Source organism: Embiotoca jacksoni, unplaced genomic scaffold, assembly GCF_022577435.1.
Source record: "Embiotoca jacksoni isolate LCO1_2020_lvr unplaced genomic scaffold, fEmbJac1.0.p SCAF_15, whole genome shotgun sequence".
NCBI classification, from domain to species: Eukaryota; Metazoa; Chordata; class Actinopteri; family Embiotocidae; genus Embiotoca; species Embiotoca jacksoni.
Genome location: NW_027185285.1, coordinates 7,010,187 through 7,036,751, shown reverse-complemented (window position 1 = coordinate 7,036,751; position 26,565 = coordinate 7,010,187). Strand labels below are relative to the sequence as shown.

The 26,565-nt window shown below is 43.7% G+C and overlaps 2 protein-coding genes across 4 annotated transcripts; one reads left to right on the top strand and one right to left on the bottom strand.

The window, feature by feature from the left end:
- Positions 1–16: 16 nt before the first annotated feature.
- Positions 17–3,114, bottom strand: LOC138198055 (parvalbumin beta-like). 2 transcript variants are annotated; one of them, XM_069149185.1, is made up of 5 exons: positions 2,850–3,114; positions 2,185–2,260; positions 927–1,059; positions 570–679; positions 17–302 (listed from the first exon to the last, which is right to left on the bottom strand). In XM_069149185.1, exons 1-5 carry the CDS (start codon positions 3,033–3,035, stop codon positions 280–282), a joined length of 528 nt encoding a protein of 175 aa, XP_069005286.1. In that variant the 5' UTR covers positions 3,036–3,114; the 3' UTR covers positions 17–279. The 2 variants fall into 2 exon arrangements, with proteins under 2 accessions (XP_069005286.1, XP_069005287.1); XM_069149186.1 differs by having other exon boundaries at positions 2,185–2,257; positions 2,850–3,113.
- Positions 3,115–4,039: 925 nt separating this feature from the next.
- lmtk2 (lemur tyrosine kinase 2) lies at positions 4,040–26,565 on the top strand. Of its 2 annotated transcripts, none has more exons than XM_069149183.1 (15): positions 4,040–4,209; positions 4,529–4,626; positions 10,265–10,398; positions 10,649–10,802; positions 11,757–11,833; positions 12,211–12,329; positions 12,666–12,753; positions 16,466–16,596; positions 19,567–19,651; positions 20,882–21,003; positions 21,733–21,882; positions 22,031–25,097; positions 25,207–25,339; positions 25,450–25,710; positions 26,434–26,565. In XM_069149183.1, exons 1-15 carry the CDS (start codon positions 4,193–4,195, stop codon positions 26,460–26,462), a joined length of 4,665 nt encoding a protein of 1,554 aa, XP_069005284.1. In that variant the 5' UTR covers positions 4,040–4,192; the 3' UTR covers positions 26,463–26,565. The 2 variants fall into 2 exon arrangements, with proteins under 2 accessions (XP_069005284.1, XP_069005285.1); XM_069149184.1 differs by having other exon boundaries at positions 4,041–4,209; positions 4,525–4,626.

Genomic DNA, 26,565 nt, shown 5'->3' with positions numbered 1-26,565 from the left:
CATGAGATGATGATGATGATGTCAATCTTAAATGCATTTATTAATCCATTTCAGGTACTTGATTGGTTAAACACACACATATCTAATATCCAGCTTTATCCAGTTGTCCACCAAACATTTTATGCATTATTGTATCACATGAACAGGGAGAGCATCAGGCAGGTACAGAATATCTGAGGTTTTTAATTTTTGCATCAAACAATCTGGAAAGTCAAGATTTCCATAAAATATCCATGATTCAAAAAAGGGGAAAGACAGCCATAGTCGTGTTTATTCTCTTCATTTCAGGAGATCACAGAACTCTGTGGGGAAGAGAGACATTGAAAGTCAATAGTGGAACCAGTTTTCTGCAGACAAGAAGTCAGTGACATACAGCATTAGGATGAAGCTAGATTACTAAACAAGTGAAAAACTTTTTTTTCTTGGTTGAGTGCGCAGTGCTATAGTTTTTATGCATGTGGTTTGAATAGAGTGTAATTTCAGCACTAAGTGGTGGACAGCTCCTCTGTGCAGATTACTCCTTTTCTCTTCTACCAACAGCTTTCCCAGATGTTTTAGAAACAACCCACCTTCCATCCCAATCTTTCCATCACCATCCTTATCCGCTGCAGCCATCAGGCTCTTGGTCTCGGTCTCAGTCAGCTCCCTGGCCGCCGCGGAGAATTTCTGCAGTAACAGTCTGAAGGGTGGACGAAAAGAAGAAGTGATCAATTCAAACTCAAATCATCCAAATTACTTTATCTTTGCTGATGCCTTGTTCTCCCCCCAGGCCTCAAACCCCTCTCCATCACTCACTCACCTCATGTATTAATCAATTCATTCCCAGCGGAAACACACACACACACACACACACACACACACACACACACACACACACACACACACACACACACACACACACACACACACACACATTCCATCCTTACTTCAGCTCCTCCTCCTCAATGTATCCACTCCTGTCTTGATCCAGGACCGTAAACACTTTTTTTCTGTTGGCCTCAGATGACCCAGTCAGTCCCACTAGAGCAAAGAAGGACTGGACATCGAACGTGCCCGGAGCTACATTGGCACAAAGAGAGCGAGATGAAGAGAGCAAGAGAAACAGACACATGTGAGAGTGACAGGTCAATCACAGAGTGAATAGAAAGAAAGAATGGTGGGTGGGTGAACAGAGATGTTGCCTTTACTCATTCGCTCAGGTGATTTTCATTCTTTAACCAATGACATTTACCAATATACACCCTTTAGTGCATCACTGTCTCACACCATTATAGGCTGTGTCATTATGCTATTGAAACAGTCAAAGCACACTGAATATTGCCCATGGGTCTATTGTAAGCCTCAATGTTAAAGCCCTTTATCTGTCGAGCTGTTCAGAGTGGAAATTCTGATCTAGGATGAGTTACTTTCAAATAATTTAAAAGGCTTTGCTGAAGATGTCTTGCTGCCACTGTAGGAGAAATAAAAAGCTTTATACTCTGACAATCAATTTTTAAAATCTTATAACAGAGGGGAATCTTAAAAAAAAAAAAAAAAATCCTATCCCTAACTCTAAAGGTAGGATTTGCGTGCTATCACCCATTTCGTTTTAGACTTCACTTCTTTCCCTGAATTATAGAAATACTGCCTACTTGTATTTATGGAAGAAAAGTAACATGCAACTGACAGGGTTTAAATGTCATTTTGCCTTAAACTTTGCTAACAGGCAGGTTTTCTTGAATAAAAGGGCATATAAGCGCTGACATTTGATATTCATCGAAGCGGTTGAGCTGTGTCTGCCTTGTCATGCAAACATAATTGCTAGAGATAAATAATTAAGTGTTTTGGGATGTGAGGACTTCATAGCTTGTGTGATTCGGTCTACTCCGTGTGAATGCTCAACATAAACACTTTGGTGTCTGGGTGGTAACTGCTCCCCTTCCACATAGCTGCCTGGTTACCTGCAGGCTCCCCTGTGAACAACACATCATACAGGTATCCCCTGTGGGAGTGGGTTTATCCGTTCCTCTGTGTGTGTGTGTGTGTGTGTGTGTGTGTGTGTGTGTGTGTGTGTGTGTGTGTGTGTGTGTGTGTGATATGTGAATCAATGTGTATTCCCTTACTGTAAACAATGCGTTCTTGTGGTCATGATTAGATGCTTGTAAAGTGTGTGACTCCCTGCCTGCAAGTTTGTGTCTGACTCACCTTGACATGCCCAGACTGCAGCCTTGATGTCCTCGTTGCTCAACATCCCTGAAAATGCCATGGTCCTCTGTGGCTGCTTAAGGAATACACACACACATGCACGGAAGAAATGCAAAGTGACAGTTACTGAAACTGGTACAGGTGTTTTCTGCTATCAGGTAACAATCTCTGCCAGATAGACAGTCCACACTTGCTGATATATTAAGCATTATCATTCCTCTGCGAGTAGTTTTTTGAGAGAGATTAGCACTGTCAAAAGACAGCTGAGTTGAACCCTTTATCAGCAGGGCTGTACCATTTCGACAATAAGGTACAACGACATAACTCGTATAACTATAACATTTTTGTCAGTGTGGAGAAATATTTCATCATGTGATGTAATTTAAAGCGTTGTGCGAGAGAAATGTCCAGTGATACAACCATTGTTTCCTAAAATGAAAGAAATCTTTCCCTCCCACAGAGAGAGTTGTTGAAACTTGAAAGAGAAATCACAAAAAAGGGTTAAATATTCTGTTTTTTCCCCCCCTACATTTCAACATTTATTTCCCCCCCTCTCTTAAAGCAAAAGAATTGAGATTCAGTAAGCATAAAAACACACATAAAACTGCCTGCTATTATTGCAAACATTGCCGTGCAGATGAATTTGCAAAAAACTGGGTACTCACCGTGCTTCGGGTGATGAGGTTTGCACTCTGAGCAGATGATGTGCAGATCGCTGCCTCTCTTGCTTTGTGCCTACGAGCCACCAACACTCTCTTGCAGCTTCGTGAGTGCAAGAAGCAACCTGACGTGTCTGTCCTCAAACCCAGGGAGATTTCCTCCTCGCCACAGATTGCCTCCTCCCTCTTCATCAGTTAATCAGAGCAGATAATTTTACCATTCATACTGTTTTGTAAACTTGCAGACTTAGCAAAAATCACTGGAAATAATGACATTTCAATCTGATTATCATAAATATACATTGGGTTTACTGCTTCAAAAGCTTTGAAAATGTCAATCTTAATAATGAATAATATGAAATACGGAATCAGCTATACTCAGGAAATGCAAAGTTTTCAGTGAATACGTGTCATAATTACTTTCTGTAAATGTATTCTTAATTTTAGAATCAGTTATGTCCATTACATTTAAAAGTATGCAATAAAGACAGTGCAATTGCATATACAACTGTTATATTGTGAGACTATATACAACAAATGGGGAAACAACTAGCTTTGGGTTCCTAACAAACAGGGCATGCCAGTGATTAATTATTAGTGTTTGATCACAACAAAAAAATTGCCATGTGTCTCGGCATGATTTCAGGAAAACCACACAAGTGTATATAGTGGTATAGCTGTTTTTGATTTGGATTAATAACCTGGTACAAAATGATCATTTTAGAGCATCTTTCCCATTTTGTAGCTATTGTGATTAAAATTTAGTTTAATCTTGTTTATTGTTTGGTTTGTTTACTACAGTCATTTAACATAAAATGTTCCAGTGAATCTAACGAATAATATTCATATAAAATCCCTGGGAGAGAGAAAAAAATAAAATCCAACAGAAATAGATCATGATGCTGAAGCCAGCATCAATCAGTCAAATGACCCTCTCCACCCATAAAATTGGTAGTTTATGGTTTGCCTTGAATCCAGAAATAAACATCGTTCAAAATCAGTATTTCGTTCCTCATATAGTTGGAGAGCGACTTGATCTTAAAAGGGTTCTTCCGCTTTGATACAAATCACTGGATTTACTTGACAGGGAACAACGCTCGACGCTGATTGGCTGGCGCGAGTTTAAAGTCGAAGCTGTTCTCCTCTGTGATTGGATTGAGCGCGCGTCAATCATTTAAAAAGTTTTACGCCTCATTCCGTGACGTAAGATCGAACAGGAACATGGCGCTTTGGAGGATAGGTGTTTCACGATAGTCGAGGAGGAGGAGGAGGAGGGGGGGCGGCTATCGATTAAATCTCCTGTTGCTATGTTCATTTAAATAAACGTGAAGGTTAACACCCTGCAGATAATGACGGGCCGTCAAAGGTGATCGCTCCTCCGGTCTCCATGGGCAACGGACCACTTACGCGTCGCGGGCGGTTGTTTGCTGTCGTCAGCTGAAACTGTTAGCATTGCTACGCTAGCCGAAGCTAGTTAGCCGGCGAGTAGCAAAATCGCTAAAAACGGACGAGAAAATGTGCGCGTTTGTGTAGCCGACGCGGAGGTTAACGACGACCGTCAATGATTAAAACACTCTATTCCCGCGTCAAACGAGCCGCTTTTTTTTTTTTTATTATTATTTTTTTTAAAAACGACGATTTCAAATAGCTAACATTTTTTTTGTTGTTGTTGTTGGCTAAGCTAGGAGGATGGAGAGCCGCCGTGGATGTGTTTTGTTGCTGGCCGGTGGGATTTTCCTGTCGGCGTCTGAAGGTGCCCCTCTTCACTATCCTCACAAAGCAGGTGAGACCCTCCTCGCTCCCTCCTCACACCCCCCGAGTTGACACGAAGCCAGCTGTTCGCTTTCTGTACGATAATATGCGCCGGAGAGGAGCAGCTACAAGCTAACAACAACAGCAGCAGCCTCGTCTTCATTATTATTATTTTTTTTCCTTTCTGTGAACCAGAAACTTGTTTGTTGTCGGTGTGACTCGTTTTGGTCGCAGAGTTACTACCAAAAGAGTCTGTTCTGTCTAAACGGACAGGTGAAGTGTTGTTTTTGTGTGTTTTTTTTTTAATCAAATGATATTAATCTTTTAATTAAACGCAGGTTCGTCGTCACGATGACGTAAACAGACTCTTCTTCTCTGTTCCCAGAAACAAAACACTTTTTTTTTTTTTTTTTTAATTTGTGTTTAATATTTAACAGCAGGTATCATTAACAGTGTCTCGGTTCACAGTTCAGAGATGTTGTCATTTTGACATATAACCGAGTTTATGGTACAATAGAGAAGAGGCCCGCACGGAAATACCATTTATACTTCTCAAGTCAACCTTGAAAAAAAAACACCCAACAAACCCCTCTGATGTTGGTTATACGGTCTTATTTTACACACATACGTGGATCGCTTTAGGATGAATGATCTCGTCACGGAAACACCTCGTGTCGATTTAAGAGCTTCTTTTCAAGGCCGAGTCACAGAAACAGAACAACGTTTTTTTTTTCACTGCGGTTGTACTTTGTGGACTAAGTGACTATTTTGTTATTTGAGAATCGTTTAAGCCACTTATTGAGCAGAAAAACAAAACAAAACAAAACAAATCGGTCCCTACGGCTTTCTTAAATAGCCAGAAAATATTTGGGAATTTCGCAATACTTTGGAGGCAATAGTTTTAGTGTTCTCCAAATTCACCAAGAGAGAGAGGGAGGCGGCGCCTCCATCCATCCTCTTGGTGTAACGAGCATCCTTGTGAGAAAATGATAGATGCATATTGTCTGTGCGATATTAGATATCGTCTTAGATTTTGTGATATGGCATAAATGTTTTTTTTTTTTCTTCTACTGTCTTTAAAGGCTCTATTCCAGCAAAGCAATGTCATTTTTCTGAACTTTTCAGACTGTTCCAGCTGCTCTGTTATTTCCCTTTCACCAAATTAGTAATCCTATCCACATTACTGATGATTATTTATCAAAAATCTCGTTGTGTAAATGTTTTTGTTAAAGCGCCAGCAGTCATTTCTACATTCCCGTTGCAGTTTTGATTTCAAGGTGTTTCACGTCGGAAAATATGGTGATATTTAAATTTGTCCGTATCGCCTCGCTCCAGACGGAGATGTGAAAGTGCTTTATGAGGAGCGGTAATGTGTAACCGTAACACATTCCATTCTTAACACCGGTCAATGATTAGCAAGCGTGTTATTTGCTTAATTATAATACAGCATACAGGAAAGTAAAGTCGCAATACAAGCCCACTTTTTTATGCTTTTATTACATAGCGACATGTTCTTTGCCCCACTAGTCTACGTGAACCGGTGCTTAGAAATGTGCAACAATTATTGTTTAAAATTTTGATTAAAGATTATGGTTGAGATCACACATGCAGTACAGGAATATTACACAACGTGGTCACATTTGCTCTGTTTACACACATCAAACATGGGTAGAAGTAGATTGTTAAACTTTAATGGAAGTGTCAGTGCTTTAACTGTAGTGAATAACCAGGTCTGTTTTTCAAGGTGGACATTGGCCTTAACCTTCCACTACTCTACTCGGTGATTCGGTGACTACTACCCCAGGCTGTTATGGATGCTTGTTACAAACCAGTCTATCTTTAGGCTGCTGTCAGAGATGAAGCTGCCGGAGTTTTCTAGTTGTACAAAAGCAGAATGCATGCTGATGGTCCCAAGTGGCAGGCGAGTGACCGATTTATACATGCAGGTTCGTGAAAACATAATTTGTCATTGAAAATGACACAACGTGATCTTGTAAAAAAAAACAACCAATCCTTTCAAGAGACGGATGGCCACATGTATTGGCTGATTCAGGTACCTGGGCTCTTGATTCGATTGATGAGGATCTTTGCAGACAGATGAACTCAAACGTAACAGCCAGACAATGCCACCCTCCATCCTGTACATAACTGAAAGTGCAGACATCCACTGGTGGGTGAAATCTGCAGAAATGGGTCAGCTCCTCCTCTGCGTGAATGCCTACTGAAATATGCAGTGCAACCGAAATAAGACGTGGCAGCTCCCTGCCGTATTGCTCCTAAAAACAGTTGAGTCATTTGGTGGGGCATGCCAAGTCATAATATGAACCCATGACTCAAATAAAGCCTAACCGAGAAGAACTGATGCCATGTAGAGCGGCCGTGACCCAGCTCCTGTTTTTTCTATCAGCCTCGCTGGGAGTCCCGCGCCGCCTGCAACCTTGTTGCTCTGCTGAAACAGACGGAGTCTGTTTGTGTCGAAAAGCTGCCCATAATTACAGCCAAATGTTATTTCGCGGGATTGTCGTGAACTTGAGCTCTGGCTTTATTAAAGCCATTTGAAACTCCCTTTGAACTATTACTACTGCCAATGACGGATGCTCATTTTTGCAAGTTATAATTGTAAATGGAGGAAGTGACACTGGGACATATTTTGGAGTGCAACAGGGTGATTTAAGTTTAAAATTTCATTAGTTTGCTTTCGATTTAATGTTGTTGGAGAGTCTTGCCTGTCAGTGCTTATAATGAAACATTTCTATTTCATATTAGGATGGTGTTACTCCAGGACTTGGCTTCATGGTGTCAATTTGATAACGGCTGAATGTGTGGTTTTAGAAAATACATTCCTGTTTATCATGGCAGTGGAAAACTCTTGTCTGGGAGCTCCCTGGCTCAGTGAGGCTGTGATGATACACACCTGGGTGTTTGACACTGTTCCTCCCATTAGACGATGCCAATCATCCTCTTTTCCTCTTCCTAAATTGTCACTTGTAAAAGTTCATCCGATCCAGAGATCACGACATGTTACATCGATTGTGACTTTGAACTAGCTTGAATATAGAATATTTTAGATTATTGTTTTGAATGAATCCTTTATTACACAGACTCCACATGGACTTTTTTTTTTTTTTTTTGGTACGAGGTAGCTTTGTAAATTCTTTTGTCATCTTCCTCATTCAAATTTCATGTGCTCCATGGTTTTGATTGAAGCTGGTGAAAGAGATTCAGTCAGGTCAGGCTGTGTTAGTTGTCCTCCTGTACGTCTGAACTACAAGCCATCAGACTTAGCCAGGCCCACTCATCGTTCTCCTGATGGGGATGATGAATTGCAAGGTAAGAAACGCTTAAATTCCGGTGTAAGGACACACGGCCATTTATAGCTACATCCACCGGGCTCGTGTCTTGACTGTGGACCCATTTAATCTTTAATTCCTCTTCTCATCAATATTTCACCGCAGACAGTTTCTCTATTGCAGTCTTCAGCGCAGAGAAGAGGTTTGTGGAAGGAATCCTGTAGAAGCAGACATCGCTTAGTACCGGTGGCCTAGGTGGTGTTGCTAATTTAATTGCATCACAGTGTATGACCTTACTAAAGGAGTAAACAAAACATGAGGCACTCAGGAATAAAAAAAATTAAAAAAAGTCCATGGAGGATTTTTATTTTGATCAGAAGCGAAGAGAACAGATTAAACCATCTTGAATGTCTATTTTTGTCGGCGATGGCTCGGTGTTCTGTGGCAGACATGAAATGAATCTCAATCATGGCTGACACTTTAGATCATATCTAATGTTCCCCAGGGAGGTAAAGTGATTGCTGCTCAATCTCCTCTTCTGCCTGATGGGCTGTGTTGTCGGGATGCAAAACAAACCTGACTGCTAAAGCTACTACAGGGAATATTTTATGTATAAAGATTTTTGGAGGAGACGGGTTAATAATTTAGTTCTGAAAACAGTGAAATGTCTTCCTCTTTTTCCCCACTTTCTTTCAAAAGAACAGCGTGAGTCCTGTGCTGCTGATCGTAATTTTCTGGTTGTGAAATCCTCTGACAACCTACATGCAGATTAATATTGACACCTCTGTTTTGTGATTAGGCTATATTGTTTTCAAAATGAGTGATCACATCGTGAAATGATTTGCAGACATCAGAAAATTTAATTTCCTTTTTTTTCTTTTTTTTTTTTTCTATCATCCTGAGAACAGACTGCCATTATTTGGTAAAGTTCTGCTGAGACCATCCAGTCTGATCCAGACTGATTCGCTCCACGCGTTGAAAAATAATAGAGAAGAAACGATACATTTCAAAACATTCTTTTATACGTTTCTTCTCAGTGTAGATATTACCTATTTGGGTTGAAGTCTTACTCGTATACTGCTGTGAAAAAACACGAGACGCCTAGAAGTGGGTTTTTTAGCCTGGATGTATTCTGCATCCGTCAGAAATGTGTCGCTCAGCAGAAGGTGACTCGGCAGGTGTTTTTTTCTCCCTCTGTACCTGACAAGCTACAACCAGTGGGAGACAGAATAAACACAGGAGGAGGAGGAGGAGGGCATCACACAGACTCTCACTACTCTTTCAGTACACACTCGCACGCATCATGCCATGTTGAAAAATTGAAATAGAAAAAGTGATGATTCAAGCTGCAGGTGGGAAGGATTGACTTTAATTTCTTCTGACTGTTCGCTCACAGTGGCAGTAACGACAAAAGATGCAGCGACCAGTGGTCATATCTTTCAAATGAACAGTGACATTTGGGAGATGAGAAAACAAGGTGGACTTTGCGACAGATGCGCACACACACACACACACACACACACACACACACAGCGCTAACAAAATAATGCGCTTTTGTTAGAATTACAGTAAACATTTGAATATTAATGTGGTTCTTTAAACCGATATTTATCAATTCTGCAAATACGGTTTTACCGCCCACTCTTATCTCCCATATTTTTTTTTTTAGCTTATGCCTCACGCATGAATATGCTGGAACAATTTGTACCCGTGCTACAGTCTGTAACACGCAGGTGTTACACTAAATTGTAAATCAGTTGCGCTGAAATGGAAAAGCCCTCGCTGTGTATATGTGGGTTGGCATTAGTGTCGTGAGTGAGCAGCAGCTGAGCAGCGCAGCGGGTGGGTTGCACTGCTGCTGTCAGCTCTGACACTTGAACTGCTGGGCCAGCAGCATCCTGACCGGAGCAGACCCACACCTGCTGTCGCAGCGGCTGCACCATCAGCCGCTAATTGGCCGGCGGACACCCCCACAACTGTCTCCTTGAATTGAGTTGAGGGATAGACTTCGGGTGGTCCGGCCCGAGGTGTCACAATTACCGTCACGTCATGTTCGGGGCGATGGTTTTGAACAAGATCAAACCCATCGTGTGTTTTGCACGAGAGCATCGGGCTCAATGAGTTGCACGGCGAGAGCACCGTGCAGTTTATTTCTCTCGTCGAGTTTTAAATGTACCTTTTGTTGTGGGTGGATTTAGACGCAGAGCCACTGTGCACCCCTCGTGTGCCGTATCACTGTCAAACGCTCTTGATGTTTACGCCTCTGACGTAACACGGCTGTCAGCCGCCTCGCTTTGTTCTCTTAGGAAATTATTTTGGAATCGCGGCCATAAATGTGAATGATTCAGCACATTTCTTTTTGTTTTTGTGTCACTTCAGGTGGAAGCGGAGGCGACGCTTGGTCCGTGTCTCTCTACCTGTCCCTGGTGGTGTCGTTGTTGGTGCTCGTGGCCTTGGTGCTGGTACTAGTGAACTGCGTGACCTGCTGCAAGGAACGGGAGATCAACTTCAAGGTGAGACTCGCGGCAGGCAGGTAGCCAGACGGAGCACGGCTTCGACCGCTCCCGTGCAGGCCTGACCTCATGAAAACACAGTGGGTAGATGGGCTGTAATGGACCATCCATGAATTTAGTTAAGGTTGTAAAAGATATATATATATATATATATATATATATATATATATACTTTTAAAGAGATGCTGGGTATCATGGCGAGCCAGTTTGTGTCTCAGTGATATGTCGCGTCTGATTTTTGTTGACGTAGGAGTTTGAAGACCACTTCGATGACGAGATTGACTTCACCCCGCCGGCAGAGGACACACCCTCTATGCAGTCTCCAGCCGAGGTGTACACCCTCGCCGTGTCCCCTGTGGCCCTGCCTGGACCCCCGCACCTCCAACCTCCTGCCAGCATTACAGGTCAGACACATGCACACAGACAAACACTTTTTATTAAACCGGAAAGTATAATTGCCTCAATCATGTACAGTGGTGTGAAAAAGTGTTTGCCCCCTTCCTGATTTCTTATTTTTTTTGCATGTCTGTCACACTTAAATGTTTCAGATCATCAAACAAATTTAAATATTAGTCAAAGATAACACAAGTAAACACAAAATGCAGTTTTAAATGAAGGTTTTTATTATTAAGGGAGAAAAAAAAAAATCAAAACCCACATGGCGCTGTAAAAGACTCATTGCAAGTTATCGCAAACGCTTGATTGCAGTTGTTGCTGCTAAGGGTGGCCCAACCAGTTATTAGGTTTAGGGGGCAAACACTTTTTCACACAGGGCCATGTGGGTTTGGATTTTTTTTTTCTCCCTTAATAATAAAAACCTTCATTTAAAAACTGCATTTTGTGTTTACTTGTGTTATCTTTGACTAATATTTAAATTTGTTTGATGATCTGAAACATTTAAGTGTGACAGACATGCAAAAAAAAATTGGAAATCAGGAAGGGGGCAAACACTTTTTCACACCACTGTACACGCATGCAGTGAATATCATATATCGTGCATACGGATACAAATGAGAGATCGATAATGGTTTTATAAACTGGGTTTTTGTCTGTCTGTGAATCTGTGTCTATGGTTGTAAATTGTCAATACACAAGCCTTTTAATATTTAAAAATGTTCATGTATGGAAACTTAGCGGTTTTTTTTCTTTTAAACAACATTATTCTGTAAGAAAAAACTGATGTTGGGCGAGTGATGTTAACAAAGTTGCACTACCTGATGTTAGGCCTGTTTATTCAAATCTGTGTTAAAGCTATTTTCATCAAATTGGCTCCGCATTGTGCTATTTTTAGTTGGTGATGTAACTTGTGAGCAATCAGGATATTCTCGGTTAACATTGTTTTGTCTTTGGTGTCACAGACGGATCCACAGGAGTCCAGGTAGCACGTCACAGTCTGAGTTACATCCAAGAGATCGGCAATGGCTGGTTTGGCCAGGTAAGATAGTTTTTCAGGTTTCATTTTCCCCAAACGGTGTGTGAAATATATTCATTCTATGCAGCGTTTAACCACAGAGCTCTGAACGCAGCAGGCTGTCATCCGGGCCCCCTGGCGGGTTTTACAATCTGTTGCTGAAAGTTTAGGCGCCGATTTTTGTTTTTTGTTTTTACTGCTTTCTCTGTGGTTTAAGGTTGATAAGTAAATATACATTTTCATAAGTATCCCTGTACCTGCTCAGTGGAATCCCTATCCTTTCCCTATTTTCCAAATCTGTTTACAAAGTTTACTTTTACTACAGTTTTTGGCACCTTGTTTAAGCTTGTTTAAGCTTGTTTGTTTCTTGTCGAGTCTAAACTGCTGTTTTTTATTGCCAGGTTCTTCTGAGTGAAATCTACACAGACCCAGGTGGAGCCAGAGTGGTGGTGAAGGAGTTAAAAGCTAATGCAAGTGCCAAGGAGCAGAATGACTTCCTGCAGCAGGGGGATCCATACAGGTAAATACAGATTTTCCTTTTCTCTTTGACCACAAAAACGCCCTTGTCTCAAGGCCAATATGAATTTTCGGAGGCAATGTATCTATCCTTTTGTCATTGATTAATGAGGAGATGTTACATTTGCCGCAATTATTATTATTTTTTATGTATAAGTGTATGTAAACGTAAGCACACAATAAATGTGGTGAACAATTGCTGCATGACATCACTGTAGTGCTAGCAGCACCCTCTACCTTTCCTCTTACACATTACATCAGACTTAATCAGAAAACAAAAGTAATTTTGCTGCCGTATTGAACATCAAATCAATAACCTGTCATGTTATTTTGTCTTCAGAGTGCTGCGGCACCCAAACATCCTCCAGTGCCTCGGACAGTGTGTTGAGGCCATTCCCTTCCTGCTTGTTTTTGAGTACTGTGAAATGGTGAGTGACCACCTGCTCCTTAAAATACCCAATCAACCATGTTTATAAAAAAAAAAGCGGTGAACATGAATAATATCCAAAGTGAATTATTTTCACGTCAATTGAAAAAGCCTGTTCATGGACCTGCTCTGTAAAAGCTCTTATTTTGAAATATTATACAGGTTGTCCTCCATTTAACATCTAGTCTTTGTGAGTCTTTGTGTTCTGGTGTTCAGTGATTGAAAGATGGTTTTACTACTTATTTATATGCCCCCTATTTTAGCACCTCCTCACTTAGAAGACTTCATTAATTGAGAGGGCTGAGAGTTGGCTCTTGTCAGTTTGCTAAGCTCACATATTCATAGGGCAAGCTGATTTATTCACGGTTTCTCTTTATCTATTCCGGCGGGGGACGGACGCTGATTGTGAGGAGCTGCCTCCCCTCCTCTTCCTCCTCTCCTCCCCTTCTTCAATCTGGAGTGGCATAGTTTTTCTAAGCCTGGGACTTCTCACATTCCCACCTCGCCCAGTAAAGCAACAAGCTCCATTTACGCTCATCTGGTGTCAGCGCCACCAGTTGCTGTGTTTGTGCATTTTTATGGCCAGCACGTTGTGTTTGTTGGCGCCTGCTGTGAGGGCAGTCAACGGTAAACGAAGCTGTCCCCGAAGAAACCTACGGGGTTCCCAGTGACGAATGCAAAAAGCCAAAAGTGTTACCTGAAAATATACATCACCTTGGTGTCTTGTTTGATTTATCTAGGTAGGATGAAGTTTTACTCCATGGTTCCGTTACACGGAAACGTCGTTCATCTGGTGTGTTTAAATCTTCCCGTTTGCTTTTGTGTCCACTTGTAGTCTGCAGAGAACATTAGTATTTCTTCTTCTTTGATGGGTAAAAAGTAAATGCATTTCCATGATTAAGGTGACGCAGATTATCGGAGTAACTACATCTCCGCCTTGCGTCGCATCTCTCTGACCCGGCAACACCTCCAGAATCCAGTCCAGTTTAAGTCCGCCAGACGTTGCATCACTTTATTGGGCCGGGGTATTGTCAGCTGCCCAGACCTCGCAGATGTCCTGGCATTGTTGTCTTTGCCTGCCAGCTCTGGTAGCGTCTCTGACAGGACATGGAAATGAGTCAAGGTGAATGACTTATCGCAAGCGCCTGCGAGTCATTAGGGACGATAGCGTGATGAAGAGCAGGTCCTGTTTGTTGGGGGTGATAATGTGTGAGGGCTGAGGGCAGCACAACTGAGTGATGTCTATATTTGTTATCCCTCACTGGACGAAGCATTTCCAAGGCTTCATCCAAGTGGGATCTTGTATTACACAATATGTCTTTTCTGTCTTTCAGTACGTTAACATAAAGTCTCAAAATAACCCCTCGCGCAGAAGCGAGTGTTGAAAAGCTCCTGTTTGTATTTAAAATAACAAAAAGGCTTCTCACTAGTTGAGGCCGCGGCGATCATGTACTAGATGTCGAAACATGAAATGTGACACTGCAGCTGCGCAGTGGACACGGTGAGTCCCAAAAAGCCAATAAACGGTGACGTTCCCTCCGACAGCCTGTTGATTGATGGTGGTTGTTCCATCCTGAGTCACCCGTGCAGGGTAACCCTGAGTCATAGCATTTTACACATCAAAATACATCCAGCAACTGGTGCTGGGTGCATGGGGAATGTTACGTACCGTGGAGTAATTGACAGCTTCTAATGCATGGATCTTCTGCCTGGTGCCTCAGCAGGACGTTAGTCAGACCTTTTCTCTGGTTCAGCGTCTGAGACGAGCTCCAGCTGACGTTGGGTTTTCTCTGAAGTCGCTGATTTCCTTCATTTACGACGGTCATTACGGCAGCATCCAGTCTGACTGCTTTTGCCCTTTATGTTACTGTCAGGGCATTTTTATGATATACATTCCTGACTATGGTATGTCTTGAGGATACTTAGCCTTTTCGGATCTGGATTTATTGTTTACTCTTTAAATTAGAGCTGATTTAACAACGGCGCTTTTTGGTCCAAATTTCTTTCATTCAACCACTCATTGTGTTTTGCTAGGTAAGCCTACGGTATTCAGAATAAAGTCAGCTTCCAGTATCCAAAACTAACATAGACGAGAAGCACTTAAAATAGCTTTTCTTTTCATACCGCCTGGGTCATGTGGTGGCTGAGCTTGACATGAATCTGTGTGCTGGGAACTTGTCACGTTCTTATTATTCTTGGGTCAAACGCAAGACATAATTGGTTTGGCCTTTCGCAGTTAATGTTATTTCATTAACAGCACTGAACCCCCCCCCCCCCCCCTCCCCACCGTCCCCCCCCTGTGTCCTCCTGTCCCCTCGACCGGAACCCAAACCAAATCACCTGCTGCAGAACCTTCACAAATACAGACAGGCACACGGTATCACTTACCATACATTGAATATAGCTCTTCGGCGAAGACCCCTTCCCGGAGCTGTGTTCTTAATGTGTGTGTGTGCGCGTGTGTGCGGGTATGCGGGTATGCAGAGGTGAAAGTGGATGAAGCAAACAAATACTGCTTACATAAGACGCCAGATCTAAGCTGGTTGGGGGGGGGATAGCTCAGGGAAAAGTAAACGTTTTGTAAACACACACACACGCACACGCACACACACATACACACAGGTCTGCATGCTCAGTAACTGCATGTGACTTGACATTTGTAACAAATTCTCCTCATATTAAGGAACTCCAGTGTATTATGAGTCGCTCATTCCCCAGGGGAGCTCCGCTCTGCTCCCAAATCGGGAATCTCCTTCCATCTGTAGAGTGAACAGGATCTCCAAAGCAAACACAAGTTGAACAGCCCTTTTGATTCCAAAATCGGAGTTAAATGAAACTACGGACTGAACTGTTAACCGTCTCGAGTTGTGGCACAGTTGTGCGGTGAATAGTGCTGTATCGACAGTCCGTCACTCCCATTCTGTTTGGTTTCAGCTATCATTATAGCCACAGATGTCCACAGAAATTCTCGATCAGCCGTGCGATGTGAGCCTGCACACGGCTTCTAATTCCAATTTACAGTCCAGTTCAGCATTCAGTCCACAAAGACAGCCCTGTAGGTCTGTGATCTGAACTCTTTGTTCCAGACACACTTCCGTATATATCGACCTCTCACAGCTCTGTCAACATGTCACTCTGGTCAGCTCATTTGCTGCCTTCTAACATAATGCTTTCCAAATAGTTTTCCACTTGTAAAAATATGTTTGGTTATTGTTTTGAGGTGTGAATAATGCTCATAAGTGTCTTGTCGTGCTTCCCTCACGGGACACTTTGTTCTTTTCTCCTCCTCCTCCTCCTCCTCTTCCTACTTACGGGCTTGGAAACCCGAGTGGATGCAGGCACAGTTTAATTCACAGATCTGAGCTGGACTCTTTTATTTATAAATCCCTGTGCCACAGCGTTAAACAGCGTTACCCTTATTTGGTTTTCTCACACATCAGCAGTGAGATGTGCTGAGAGGACAGGAACGGGGGAGTCTGCTGCCACTGCGTGGCCGTCTCTGCATATTGCACAAAGCTGGGACCACTTGTTAAATCCCCCCTATTGCTATAATACAAATCCCATTCTGCTGGATCTGTTGCACGTTTATGTTTAACATTGACAAGCTGTGTGTGTGTGTGTGTGTGTGTGTGTGTGTGTGTGTGTGTGTGTGTGTGTGTGTGTGTGTCTGTGTGTGTGTGTGTGTGTCTGTGTGTATCTGTGCCTCTTCGCAGGGGGATTTGCGGGGTTACCTGTCTCAGCAGGATTGGATGTTCCGAAACGCTGAGTTGCTGCAGCTGCAGAGGATGGCCTGTGAAATTGCTGCTGGTGTCACTCACCTTCACAAACACAACTTCCTGCACAGGTAGCACTTCAGAACTGCAACACTCGAGCAGCTCGCGGTGTTTTGATCCACTAAGCTAAGCGCTGTGTTTTTCTTACCACTCAATACAGCTCCTGTTTGGGGTAATGCAGCCAGAGACGGCTAGACACAAAAAAAAAGGTTGTGATTGTACAACTCAATTGCATCCTGTAGTTGCATTATTGAATTGTTATATTATAATGTAGTTATTTGTGTCTCGTTCACTTAAACTGTTTTGTCTAAGGTAATAAATGTTACTTTGGAATTTTTTTTTTACAGATATCATTTTGCGATACAGATATGGCTGAAATTTCATGTATTTGAGATGTCATCACATTGAAATACACAACGTTTTTGTTTTAATTTCCTAATTATTTTAAATGTTTAAGATTTTTTTTTCATTGTATATGATAAACAAAGGTATGTAAATGTCACCTGGTCAGTACGTGTTCATAAACATTGCATTATATGCTTATGAAGACGAGGATTACCAGTGTTCTCCAAAAATGGTGCTCACCGCAGCAGCGTTTCATTTTCATTTTTACCCACAGCCAGTGCTAGACGTCTGGCTGCCAGCCAGCAGGGGTGCAGGGGGTGTTGGGAACTCAGGGCTGGTGGGTGGGGGGGGGGGGGGGGGGATGTGTGTGTAACACACCATGCTCAGCTCATTGGCTTTATTTTGCATGCTCAGAATAAGCTCAGAGGGTTCCAATTACACAGCTTCCATGCATTGCCACAGTGTCAGCTGTCCACTGCAAGAGGGATATGATGATTCTGCTCTTTATATGTAAAAGGATAGCCTCATATTGGGCGTTGTGTTTTAATCCTTGTTACAACTCAAAGAGAGGCCTACAAGCTTCCCTCTATGTGGATTTGTTTGATTTACAATCGTAAAAATATTTCTGTGGCACTTTCAACCAAAAAAAAAAAAAAAGAAGTTTACACAAAGTGAATGACACGGGGTCCCACTACATGCTGACAGAAATGCACACGAGATCAGTTATGGTGCAGCGCCACAGACACAAAACCCTCGGGGCAAGTGCTGTGTGGGCTGATATCCAAGGCTGAAACCTCAGCTTTACAATGTGAGGGTGAGAATGGGCCTGCAAAAGAGCAAAACACATTCTGTACCGTGTGCCATGAATATGTTCTTATTAAGAGGCCGTGGAAGGAGGGTATCTTTTAGAGCACGATTTATTAACCGCTTTTTCTCAGTACAAGTGTTTTCTGTGGCATTTTTGTTGGTTTCTCATTGAGGATTACGTTCTAATTTAAAAGAAGTCCTGTACTCTTCCATTTCTCTTGAGCATTAAACAGGCTTTGTGTTGCCTCTGTCAACCTGTAATGTCATTGTCCCACTCTCCTGCTGTTGCTCTTCACCAGGGCAAGTAAGGATTGTACAGTATTTTGTGGGCAGGTCAGCGACCCCAAAAGGAGCAAGTCCCCACAGCATGCCTACATCACTGTGGTTTTGTTCAGTGTTGCATTAATCGTTCATCTGACAGTTGTTTAAATACATATAAACCTAAAAAGTCCATTTTCTTTCAGTCTTTAAGAGCAGACAAGTCATTTTCAAACTGTTTCCCACTAAGGTCTCTGTTTGCCGAATACACTTTGACTGTCCCCCTAATGATTGAAGCTGGATATTCAGCTGATTTTGTATCTTGGATGCAGATACCACTTTTGTTTTAACAAAGCATCCCATTAAGATGTTTCCTAATGGAGAAAAAAATACAAAATACTTTTTTTTTTTTTTAATTTGATATCCTCTTGAAATTATGATTAAATCATCATGCCGTTAAACGGTATTCTTATTAATCTTCAGTCACACAGTAAACACTAAAACTTCTCGCACTCTGAACGAGGAGTTTTTGTATTACTATTTAGTTTTTAATATTGTACATATTTAGATGTGTAGTGCACTATCAGTGGGCAAATGTCTTACCAGATGGTCAGATTTCTTTTAGATCTGTTTTTATGAAGTAAAAAAACACAAGGAAAAATATACCTGGTTTTGAGGGTTAGTGATTATTAACAGATCTTGAGAGAACCATGATAGTTTTGACCCCAGTGACATCGAAAACATATAATGAGTTACTGTTTTCATTTCCTCACCAAAAGTTGAAATGAGGGCACCAAACTGCAGAAATGTCGTGTGGCATGGAGGCGACCACCGCCACGCCGTATATTAGCCTTGTACGGTGAAGATGTTAGATTTGTTTCCTTATTGCGATGTTACTATATATTTGGCTGTCTGCCAGCAGCAGAGGACAGGGTACAGGAGAGTTTAAAATACATCTCCATTTATCTTACAGGGGTTTCAGTGGGTCTGACAGTAGCTGGGCCGTGTGCATGCAGGAATACTGGTGTCAGCACTGTTCGTCATTGGCTGGGTAAAAAGGACTTGTGGACACGCAGTGCCTCAGGGCTAAAGGGAAACCAAAGCCTTCCTCTTCACTCAGCATAAATTAACTACCATATGTCTGCTTAACAGAGCCTCGGAGCTTGTTACGTCCTCCCCTGGCAGACCAACAAAAAGTTCACCCACCCAGTGTTTCCCCTCTCGAAACCATATCCTGCTGCTGTATGCACGGGTCAGGAATAGATCCTGTCTGAGTCTTGGTGCAATGTGATGAGCAGAGGGAAATGACAAGGCCCTTGTGTTAATTTCCTGTTGATACCGAAATCATTTGGGAACCTTGCCAGACTCCCCTCTCTTTGATTCCTAAGTGGTAATCTTAACCTTTTGGTCTTAACAGGCGATGGCAGATTCTTTGCTGATCCTGATCAGATTTATGTGCACTTAACTGTGGTCTTTGCTGTATAGACACAAATGACAAAGCTGAGTAGAAAGAGCACCAACTTAAATACAAACTTGCCCGAGAGCTGCAGAATCTGTGAATGAGTTGCTGATTTGAACTTGTAAAATGATCTAATCCACTCACTGTTTGATGTTTTTATCTGTCGTCTTAGTGATTTGGCTCTGAGGAACTGCTACCTGACTGCCGATCTCACAGTCAAAGTGGGAGACTATGGAATCGGACCCTACAGATACAAAGTAAGCAGCAACCTCAGACTTTGTTCACGTAATTATTACTGTAAGGACCTGTATACTCTTGTCACCGGGGGCAGGTTTCCCCACACATACAGTACATTAAAGTGACCCAATCTAGAGCTGAATAATGGGTTAGCGCTTTCTCCTCAACAAAAAGATTCTTAAAAATCACCAGAGGGGTCGAGAGACTTTAATTGCAAACAGATTAAAGTGCTGTATGTAAAGAAACTCTAAGCCTTTTTCAATAATGAAACGGTATGAAGTAAATGATTTGAATTGAATAAATAAATTGAAATGTCTCGGCGTAATGTGCACTGTGCTCTGACTTTCCAAATTTGAAATAAAACTTCATAAAAATATCAATCGATATATAATTTCAGCCAAATCTGATTTCAAATCAGCTGGATTTGAACTCGGGATCATTTTCCAAGGCGTCCAGCACAATAGGTCATGATTATGTTCCGCAGATAAGTACATTGAAATCATTGGAATAACTTTGTTGTATGTGGGTCGCACTCAGTGTTTAGTGTGTAACGATGTCATCGGAAAACTGTCGTTGCGGTCTGAGACACGTAACCTGTGACTGCAGACTCACTTCTTCAATTCCAGCTCGGGACCCTGAGGGTGTTCACCCTCCTGTTTCTCTCTACTGTACTTGCTGTTATATTTCTGTCACAAGATGGTTAAAAACTACTCCCACTTCATGTAGCTGAAAGTCTGGCTATTTTGTTGAGTTTAACTCGCACGTAAACTCTACCATTGCGCAATCTGACCCGACGTGACCCGAGAGACAATAAATTGCTGTGATCAGAGACTATGCAACTCTTTCTTTTGATCAACTGGATATTTCGCTGAAGAATTAAGGTCGTCCTCTCGTGTAACTTGACATGATGCACATGTCCTTAGGCAAGTTCTGTCTGCTGCGTTCCTAAAATACTGCTGATCTGAGAGTTTAGCTGTCTGAATTTAATACTCATAAGATAAGGTCACTCGGTGAATCTATTTCTGTAAAGAAAGGGGGAGGCAACGTGAGAGTGCGTTGCCTCTATGAGAGCTGATAAACAACCAAATTTCTCCTGTTGTGGTGCTTTGTAATTTGGTTGTTTCCATAGTTACTAACTGAGCACTTTTTTAAGAAACACAGACAATAAAAGTTTTGTAAAAGTAGAAAATAACTTGATTTTGTCAGACTGTTGTTTTTAAAAAAAAAAGATTAATTTTTGTTTACCATAGGAAGATTACATCATCACAGAGGACGATGTGTTTGCGCCCCTTCGCTGGCTAGCTCCTGAGCTGGTGGGCGAGCGCCATGGGGGAGTAATTACTTTGGAGCAGACCAAGCCCAGCAATGTGTGGTAGGTACCAGATTTCAGCTCTGCTCCGTCACTGGAGGACCTTTTTAAAAACCCATAACACATAGAGATCGTGAGTGCAGCTGGATCTATATACATGTATATATATATAGATATATCTATATACATTCTATATAGATCTATATACAATCTAAATATATATATAAAGATTTAGACTTCCCTATTGCATAGTGTTGGGTACAATAGATCTTCCAGCTAGAGCCAAGTATCACAGCTGACTGCTCTGCTGTAGTTCATTGCTGAGAAAACAAAGTCCTTTCTGCTAATACCAGAACTTGTAAATTCCAGGCAACTTGGCTATTGTCCAAGAGAGGGGAAAAAGACACTGACACTGCACCAGCTAAACATCTCTCAACTGAGTAGTCTTTATAAGCCCTTCCGCAACTTCACGACCGATTGCCCAAATCCTAGTTAAATAAGGACTGTTTATTGGATAATAACCTAATTTCCCCCTGAGCAAGAGTGTACCGAGACTGAGAATGTTCCCTATGTAAGGAGAACTCCCTTCCCCCCCCCCCCCCCCCCGCTTAAATGTTTACACATGGTTTTTATAACTCGTGTAGTTTATTCGGTATTGCTCAGCTTGGATATTTATAACAACTTCTCTTAAGTTTTATGGTTTTGGGTCAAGATGTTGAGGGCATTTTCTGAACTCTTGAGTGTCTCCTGCAGTTCATTGCAGCTTATGTTGTTTTCTTCTCTTGTCTGTAGGGGCTTGGGGGTCACATTGTGGGAGCTCTTCGAGAACGCCACCCAACCGTACCCACATCTGTCTGACCGGGAGGTTCTCAATCATGTTATCAAGGAGCAGCAAGTCAAGCTGTTCAAGCCGCAACTGGAACTTCCTTATTCTGACAGATGGTGAGGAACATGTTTAATAGAAAACAAATTACACGCATAAATAGTCTTGTAAAATAAAAATTGTTAGTTGCATTGTACGAATCAAAGTTTGGCTATTCGAAATGTGTGTTGTCTGAAAAAGAGATATCCATTTTCCCCGTCACCGCAGGTACGAGGTCTTGCAGTTCTGTTGGCTGTCCCCAGACAAGCGGGCCACGGCAGAGGAAGTGCACCGTTTGCTCATCTATCTGCGCATGCAGGGCCAAAAGGACATCGAAGAAGATTTTGAGCAACGCTGGGATGCCCTCAAGCCCAACCCCTCCGCACGGCAGACCACTGTTAGCCACTCCTCTTACCCAATCTTAGAGCAGTTCGCCGACGACGCCCTGCGGCAAGAGATCGATGAAGTTCTCACCGTCACTGAAACGAGCAAAGGTCTCAGCTTTGAGTACGTTTGGGAGGCGGCCAAGCACGACCACTATGATGGTAACCATGGACGTTCAAGCATGGACACGACATTGAACTACCACAGCATGTTCTTTCCTGTATCCAGTGAAGACATCCAGGCCCATTTCCCTGACCCTTTAACCAGAGCAGCAAGGGCAGAAAGTGGTAACACTCCTGCAGGAATTCCTGGGATCGTTTCAGTGTTTGACGCCCAAAAGCCTTCTAATGGGAGTGAATATTATATCCAACTAGAAGAACAAGGGGAAAGCACAGTTGAGGACAATGGGAATAGAGGACAAGACATGGGCTTTAGTTCGAGCCGGCAAGACTTTGTTGTTCTCCAAGATGTCCGTCTGGATGAGTCGAGCACAGATGCCGACTTTTTCCACCAAAGTATTGACTCAAAGGACTCGTATTTACCAGACAGCCACATCTGGTCATCTCTTGAAAATGACAGTCCATACCACAACAACATTTTCACCGAAGGGGGGTCCAAGCAAGAGGACTCGCCCTCCTGGAGGCAGAGTTTTATGGAGCTTCCAGAGCGCAACGGCAATCCTTTCCATGAAGGTGCGCCTTTAGAGGTTCCGGAGGAGACTACAGATGCAAGCTATGGGGATTCTTTTTTAGGGGAGGCTACTCCCCCGACAGTTTCTGAGTTGATGGGGGAGGACGAGGACGTGAACAGTTTTCTAACTACTGAAACACTTTCCGATAACTTTATGTTTCTCAAAGACCACAACCTGATGAAAGTGGGGTCTGGTTTTTCAAGTCCCCAGCAGAATTTACTTTTACCCGGCGTGGTCCACGAACCAGAAGAAGCATTTAAAATGAATTCTTGGGACAACCTTGAGAGCTTGGAGAGCTTGAACACAGCAGATCTCTACTTAAAACCCGCAGCAAGTAGCACGTCCTCAAGACACGAACTTTTCGGCTCTCCGAGTACCAGCTCGGGGGAGTTACGTCAGTCTCTGGTAGAAAATGAAACACTGGTGCCTTCCATTACAGTGGTCGCAGAAGAGGACACAAGCAGCCGGCTCCCAGTTACAAATAGTTCTTCCACTGAAGACCTTGGTCTGCTGCAATCCTCAGACAGAGGTGTAGACTCCGGTTTTAATTCTACCTCAGAAAGGTTTGAGGTTATCCTCAGTCACACTGATGGCCACACCTCCGCATTCTCTGACAGTTCCACTCCAGACTCATTGTGCACAGATGCCAAAATTCCGAGCCTCGACGATGACCTTTGGACCTCAAAGGACAGCGCGCCGCCCACAGGAAGGGAAATGCCTGAAAACCTGCAAGTTCAAGCATTGTCTTCAGATAACGGACACTGTGACGACCTAACGACTCACGATCTGTTGAGTGAGCTCATCGAGGACGCGGATACAGAACTGGAAACCACTCTGTCGGATCACGAAGAATCTTTTTTGGAGACTAACGGCCATCCGCTCGGTAGATCGTCCCTCCTGGTGTCCGGTCCGTCTTTGGACCAGATCAGCCAGGACAGTTTGCTGGAAGACAGTATGTCCACCACTGTTCCGACCGTAGACAATTCAGCTGAAACCCCCGACTCTTTAGACTCCCTGGACATACAGAGGCTCGGCGAACAGGGCGAAGAGCTGAACGCTCAAATAGCCCAAAACAAACTCCAGCCTCCGTACAAAATATCAGACAGCGGGTATGAGACCGAGAACTTGGAGTCTCCTGAGTGGAACTCTCAGCCAACTGTCAGAGACTGCTCCCCGGTCAAAAATGGCATGAGTGTTACCAAAGAAGAAGAGGAGGCAGAGGAGCTCACGGCTGCGAACAATCTGGTTCCACCGAAAATCGTTATCTCTGAGGTGGCGGGTGTGCTGGATGTTCCCAGCGAGGTTCCCAGCGAGGTTCCCAGCGAGGTTCCCGGCGAGGACCAGCAGCCAGGTCGCGTCGCTCCTGCTGAGGAACCACTCATGGCCAGTAATTACAGAGACTCCGCCTACTTCTCCGACAATGAATCCGAGCCCGAGAAGAAGTCCGAGGAAACGCCTGCAGGAGGCCCCGTCGAGGTGACGTGGCTGAGGAACCCCGCTGACGAGGTCAGCGCGGCCACCGGAGGTCCAGCCCCGAAAGCTCGCGAGGAAAGAGATGTCGATAGTTTGTTTTCTCAGCAGGAATCTTCTGCAGCTGCCGAAGCACCGGCTGAGGTCACAGAAACGCCCGACGTTTCAGAGGCAGAGTCCGATACAACGGAGAGACACGAGCGCGAGGCGGCCGAGGCTGCCGACTGCCGTAATGACGACGGAAACGCACCAGAGTTTCTCAGGGACGCGATGTCTCGTGATCAGCCGGGCCCAACGGAGAGTCTAAAAACCTCCGCCACGCCATCGAAGCCGGCACCAGAGGTCGCCGTTCACGCCAAACTAGCCAGGACTTACGCCAGTGATGTTCACAAAATCAAAGAGCCGGACGTAGAGGGGCGTTACCTGGGCAGGCGGGACGGCTCGGGTTTAGACGGACAGGAGGACGGCGTGGATGCGGACGAGGAGGACGAGAACAGCGACGACTCGGACGACGACATGCGCGCGTACCAGCTGCACAGCTCCAGCTCGGAGAGCGAGGACGACGCGGTGCACACGGTGCCACTCATCGTCTCCGACGACACGAGCGCAAAGAACCTGAAGAGCTTGTTGAAACCCGCGAGCCTGAACATCGAGGCGTCGACTTCCCCGTTTCCAACGCGGCGCAACGCGGGAAACTCCAGAAGAGCCGTGTCTTTCTTCGATGATGTAACCGTCTACCTGTTCGACCAGGTAAAGTATCGGTCTTGTTGATTTTTTTTGGGGGTTTTTTTTTGGAGGTGGAGTTAAGATGTGTTCGCGTGGCGTTCTTCTAATTCCATTCAATTGCATTTTCGTTCAGGAGACGCCCACCAAGGAACTGGGTGACCACTCCTCCGGCTCCAACAGCCAGGCGCCGGAGTACGGCAGCCCCGCGCCCGCCGCCGGCTACCTGAGCCGCTTCACGAACTCGGAGAGCTCGACAGACGAAGAAGGTAATCCCTCGAAGCCCCCGCCGGGACGCGCCCGCCCGACCGTCGACCGTCGCTCCCCGTCCTGACTCGTTTTTTTTTTTTTTTTTTTTTTTTTTACTAAATTCTTCCAGGCGGCGGTTTTGAGTGGGACGACGACTTCTCCTCCCCCGCGCCCGCCTTCCTGTCCAAGACGGGCAACAGCGCGGCGTCCGCGGCGACGTCGTCCTCCGCGGCGTCGGGCTTCTCCTCTCCAGCCGTCGCCGCCGCCGCGGGTCGCGCGCTGGAGCCCAGCTGGTCCAGCTCCTCGAACTACTCCCGGTTCTCCATCTCGCCGGCCAGCATCGCCAGCTTCTCCCTCACGCACCTCACCGACTCGGACATCGAACAAGGAGGCAAGTGAGGCGTGCGGTCGCACCGGCGAGCCGCGTCAACTTTGCGCACCGGCTCGTGGGAGCAGTTCAGCGTTGGTGCAAAAAAAAAAAAAAAAAAAAAAAATGACGCTTTCGTGGCAGGGGGACGGACGAGAAGATGAATTTGAGTTCATTTTATATTTGAATTTCGTAGCTTGAGTAATTGCATTAGAGAAGTGAATCTAAATTACGCAATTTGAATTTGTACTATTTAACATGTGCGTTGCTTTGAACAACGGAATCCGAAGAGCAATGATTTTGAATTCATTATTATATTGTGTTGAACTTGAAACTGAATGTGATATTATGCAATTGAAATCATTTGCTCCGATTTGATCCCCACAGAAAATTCAACTGTCTTTAGAGCTGAAATTCAATATGATTTTGTGTCTCACGCGTACATCCGTCTCTTTGAGGAGGAGCAATCGAGTGCAGATTCACAGAACTCCTTCTTGGCCAATAAGCACCAAGTGTTGCCCTGAAAACAAACTCCTCCTCCTCCTCCTCCTGCTTCTTCTTCTTCTTCTTCTCCTTCTTCTTCTTCTTCTCCTCCTCCTTATATATCATACCTGAAATTTAGTTTTTAGTGACGCATTGTCAGATTTGTTATGTACCATGTTCACCGGGTCTCGTAGTAATATGACGTAGTCGTGTTTTAGTAAAGCTTGACATGTTTAAACCATCTTCTCCTTTTGTTCATTCCAGGAAGCAGTGAGGACGGAGAAAAAGATTAGCGTGATAAATCGAGGGACCATTTATCATCGCACTTCTGAGACATGAAGCTCTACGTGCACTTTTTTTTTTTTTTTTTTTTTTTTTTTAGGGGAACGGCCGAAC

Coding starts and splice junctions, on each gene's coding strand:
- LOC138198055 (XM_069149185.1), bottom strand. CDS start 3,035: ATGAAGAGGGAGGAGGCAATCTGTGGCGAGGAGGAAATCTCCCTGGGT. Junction 680..926: donor ATTGAGGAGGAGGAGCTGAA/GTAAGGATGGAA, acceptor TCCACCCTTCAG/ACTGTTACTGCAGAAATTCT. Junction 303..569: donor TGGAAAGATTGGGATGGAAG/GTGGGTTGTTTC, acceptor TCTTCCCCACAG/AGTTCTGTGATCTCCTGAAA.
- lmtk2 (XM_069149183.1), top strand. Junction 19,652..20,881: donor TCGGACCCTACAGATACAAA/GTAAGCAGCAAC, acceptor TGTTTACCATAG/GAAGATTACATCATCACAGA. Junction 21,004..21,732: donor ACCAAGCCCAGCAATGTGTG/GTAGGTACCAGA, acceptor TCTTGTCTGTAG/GGGCTTGGGGGTCACATTGT.